Source organism: Alligator mississippiensis, chromosome 11 (assembly GCF_030867095.1).
Source record: "Alligator mississippiensis isolate rAllMis1 chromosome 11, rAllMis1, whole genome shotgun sequence".
In the NCBI taxonomy this organism is placed as follows: domain Eukaryota; kingdom Metazoa; phylum Chordata; order Crocodylia; family Alligatoridae; genus Alligator; species Alligator mississippiensis.
In genome coordinates, this window is record NC_081834.1 from 66,315,635 (window position 1) to 66,319,846 (window position 4,212).

General features: G+C 42.7%; 1 protein-coding gene across 1 annotated transcript; it reads left to right on the forward strand.

Moving 5' to 3' along the window:
- Positions 1-1,379: 1,379 nt before the first annotated feature.
- On the forward strand, positions 1,380-2,569 carry LOC106740077 (olfactory receptor 13G1-like). Its single transcript, XM_059714408.1, has one exon. The coding sequence runs from the start codon at positions 1,388-1,390 to the stop codon at positions 2,327-2,329; it is 942 nt and encodes a 313-aa protein (XP_059570391.1). The 5' UTR covers positions 1,380-1,387; the 3' UTR covers positions 2,330-2,569.
- Positions 2,570-4,212: the final 1,643 nt, after the last annotated feature.

The following is a 4,212-nucleotide window of genomic DNA, read 5'->3' on the forward strand; positions in this document are numbered from 1 at the left end:
ATAATTGATAATTATATAACTATATAATAGTTATATAGGTGGTACAACACCGTAATGGTGGTGTCAGTGACAAATGACATTTATAGGTGGTACAACACCGTAATGGTGGTGTCAGTAACAAAAGAGTCAGGAGAGAGGATGAGTGCTGAAAGAGTCAGCATTTAATCTGTAAAGTGATGCAAAATGTGCAAATGGTTAACCAGACTTGTTCTAGGAAGATCTCCTGAAGACTGAGAAATATTGGCCATGGGAGTCTTCCTACTTTCACCATTTTTATCCACACTTCCTTTGACGCTCCATTTTACACACCGGAGCCCGTTTCAGATGGTGGGGGAGCTTATTCAACACCGGCAATGTAGCAGCTTGTAAGAGGAGGAAACTCTGAAGACGATAATACATTCACTAGAGAAGCGGGTATTGAAGTCATCCTGAAATGCCTGCTATATATGAAAATACAGGAGCCTGTACTTGTGGGACAGCCTACCAGAAAACAAAACAAGAACCAGATTAAATTCTGTGGCTTCTTTTCTCCTGCCATTTAAATGATGCACATGAATACCACTCTAATGAAGGGAGATTTTGGCTGTGTCATTTCAGGGGAATGATTCCTGATTGAAAGGAAAGTAGAGACCTCTCTTTGCATGTCTTGTTTTCCCTTAAATATAGATATTATTACATTATGTATAATTGCTCAGCTGGACCAGATCAGACTTTTAAGCTAATATAGATGGTGGAGCACGTATTACTTCTAAGCCATGGTTGTATGAACAGTGTTCCAGATAGTACGGTGTGTCTAGCTCAGGTGAGTTTCTGAATACTCCTATCATTAATCTAATATAATGTGGCTTCTGTTAAGACCCAACTGATTGTTATTACCCTTGTCACAGTTGCAAAATCAGGGGAATGTGGTTTGGGGAAATGAAAAAAAGAGGTTTGGGCTATTTATTTATTTTTTTAAGTTAACGTGTTTTTATATTGCTCAATTTTGGTAGAGACCGTAGAAGTTTTTGGAATGGCAGGCTGCCCGCCGCCTTCAGCTACCGGTCCCCTCCTCGGTGCCTTAGTCCTCCCTGGCGTATGGATCAATTTAAGACCCAGGGCCGGATGATGTGGCTTTTCAGGCTGGATCTGGGTTACAGACCATATCTCAGACGGACCTGTGCAAGAGATTGGGTTGGATAGCTAGATATTTGGAAATACTTTCATTCATTATTATTTGTTTATCTATCAATCCACACCTCCTTTCATCCATTCGTAGGTTTAGACTTGCCCATAAATTTGATGGACTGCACATAATGTTGATGAACTGCGCAGCTGTTTTTCTTGTCAGTTGGCTGCAATAATGTACATCTCCATTTTCATTCTTTCAGAAGAAATGCCCAAGTAAATGGAAACCAGGAACCACACACGGGTGCCTGAGTTCATCATGGAGGGGCTCTTTGAACATCCCCACCTCCAGGGTCTGTTCTTTGGGATCATCCTGTGCCTCTTTATGGCTTCGATTATAGGCAACTCTTTGATCATCCTGGCAATTGTCCTCCACCTGCCTCTGCACAAACCCATGTACTTTTTCACTGCTAACTTGGCTTTAATTGACATTGTCTGCACCTCCTCTGTTCTGCCCAAAATGATGCAGAACCTGATACTGGGAAAGAAAACCATCTCCTTTAATGGCTGCATGGCTCAGCTCTTTACCTTCACCTCCTCAGCAGCAACAGAGCTTGTTCTCCTCACTGCCATGGCCTTTGACAGGTTTGTGGCCATCTGTCATTCCTTACACTACATAATCATCATGACTAAGAGAGTCTGCATCACGTTAGCAGCCTGTATCGGGGCGCTTGGAACCATGAATTCCCTTGTGCACACATTGCTCATGCTGCGTCTAGATTTCTGTGGGCCCAACCTCATCCAGCACTTCTTCTGTGAGATCCCACCTCTGCTGGCATTGTCCTGCAGCTCAACTTACCTCAACGAAGTCATGGCTTTCATTGCCGATATTTTCCTAGCCATGGGAAACTTCTTGCTGATCATTGTATCTTATGGCTTCATCATCAGAAGCATCCTGAAAATTCAGGGCTCAGAAGGGAAGTCAAGAGCCTTCTCCACATGTTCCTCGCATCTTGTTGTGGTTGGCCTTTACTACTCCACTATCACCTACACCTACATCCGGCCACTCTCCGGCTACTCCCTGCATAAGGACAAGATGGTCTCTGTGCTTTACACACTTGTGACTCCTGCGCTGAATCCTTTGATCTACAGCCTGCGCAACAAGGAGGTCAAAGTGGCCTTCAGGATAATCCTCACGGTCTGCAAGAGAGATTCATGTTGACGCCGGCAAACAACAGTCTCTGTCATCTCATCATTTCTGTTCTGGCCCCACGCCTGGTGTGAACTGTTTTAATATCCTGCACTTCAGCAGGCCCCGGTTGATATGTATCTCTAGAGCCTCTGAGTTTTTTTTCTTATTTCACTGCAGTTAATAATGATGCCTTTTGACCCCTGTACAAAATGATGCAAGTGTTTGGGTGAATATTACACAGTTTTCTTTGTAACTTTATTAAGATTAGGAGTCCATGATGTGTTACACTAAATAAAATAATGTACAAATCGTTGCATGCTTTCCTTTAAATGTATGGTCAGAGTATCAGAGCATTATTTTTTTCAACGGGTTTATAAATATATAAACCAAACTAAAACAAACCAAATAAATTAACCACCTCCCCATTCTTTCCCTTCATTCTGTTTTCTGTACAACAATGTGACTCCAAAATAGTTCATATATTTCACTTGATATCTAAAAGTTTCATCTACCCATATGTAGGTCTCTGACAGATTTTTATAAAATTGTATTTATGAAAATTCACTTTTTAATTCTCACTTAAGGCTTCTGTTCTAGAATTGCATCACCATTGCAGATTGGCGGTGTGGAAATGATATTTTGTTCCTTTTTAAATTTTTATTTTTAATTGCTTTTCACTTTTTTGCAGAAATACATTGATATCAATTACATACCTATCAGTCTAAAATGTATCTACATCTCTCAGCCATAGTAATCAATAAAGTGAGTGGGAAAATGGAGAACAATATAGCAAGGGATACATAACAAAAAGATTTGAGAGCAAGGAGTAAATTTAGGATTTACTTGCCAAAATATTCCATAAAGAGTTGTCCTAAGTAGTGTTATGCTTTTCAAAGCACTTGGTCTGTGAACATGATTTTCTGCATGGTTGCTATTTTTGGCATTTCATTACTTAATGGCTTTCTTACACCTGGATTTCCGGTAGCTCCTGGAACTCTTAACCCCTGGGTTGTCTACACATTGACACCTGAAACTAGTTTTAAGCACACTTCAGGTGGTTTAAAAGTTAGGTCACTCCAGGGCAGGTTAATCTCTGATCTGTGTTCCCAAGCATGAATGTGTGGCCACTTCCCACAAATGAACTGCCCAATTGCAGTCCTCCACCATCTCAGGAGGACAAGTCCCCACCTCACCCCACTGTTCTGTGTGGACATATTTTCCACCCCCTGAATTCTGCTGCCTAGAGGAAGATTGTAGCACCAAGCCACTTCCCTCTGCTGTGCCTGGGGGTGTTACCTTCTCACCTGTGGGTGTGCAACCCCATGCAAAAGGTGTGCAGGACACACGCCAGCCAGTCAAGTCACAGGGCTTGCATGAGTTCACAAATGGGTCCAGAGTTGGGGGCAGGGGGAACAAGGGCTGAACTGGGGTCCCCATGAGCTGGGACTGTCTTCCCAGGCCAGGCACAGTAGCTATCCCAAAAGCATTTTCCTTTACTGCTCCCACTTCCCAGTCATCCCAGAAAGCATGACCAGCACCCCACACACCCCAATCCCAAATCCAGTTTATTAAAACATGAGGCCTTCTTTCATTTACTTCCTCTTTATTTCTTTTTTAAATACTTCTTTAACTTCTTTTTATTTTATCCTTCATTTCACCACCCTTCCCCCAGCCCCATTTCCTTTCCACCTCCCATTTCACTACTCATGCCCCCCCCACTAATTGTCTACCTCCCAACTTCATAATCCTGCCCCTCCAAGCTCATATCTCACCCCCAACCCCACACCCACCTAGAGCAGCGATAGAAGTCTATCCTGGGTCACCAGCTCCATAGGGGTAACACAGCTGTGCAGGTGATGGAGAATCAGAGCAGGTTTTTAGCCTTTACATGTGGCTGCTGTAAACTTGAGGTA

What these genes read in the sequence shown, in the direction of transcription:
- LOC106740077 (XM_059714408.1), top strand. Translation starts at nt 1,388, where the DNA reads ATGGAAACCAGGAACCACACACGGGTGCCTGAGTTCATCATGGAGGGG.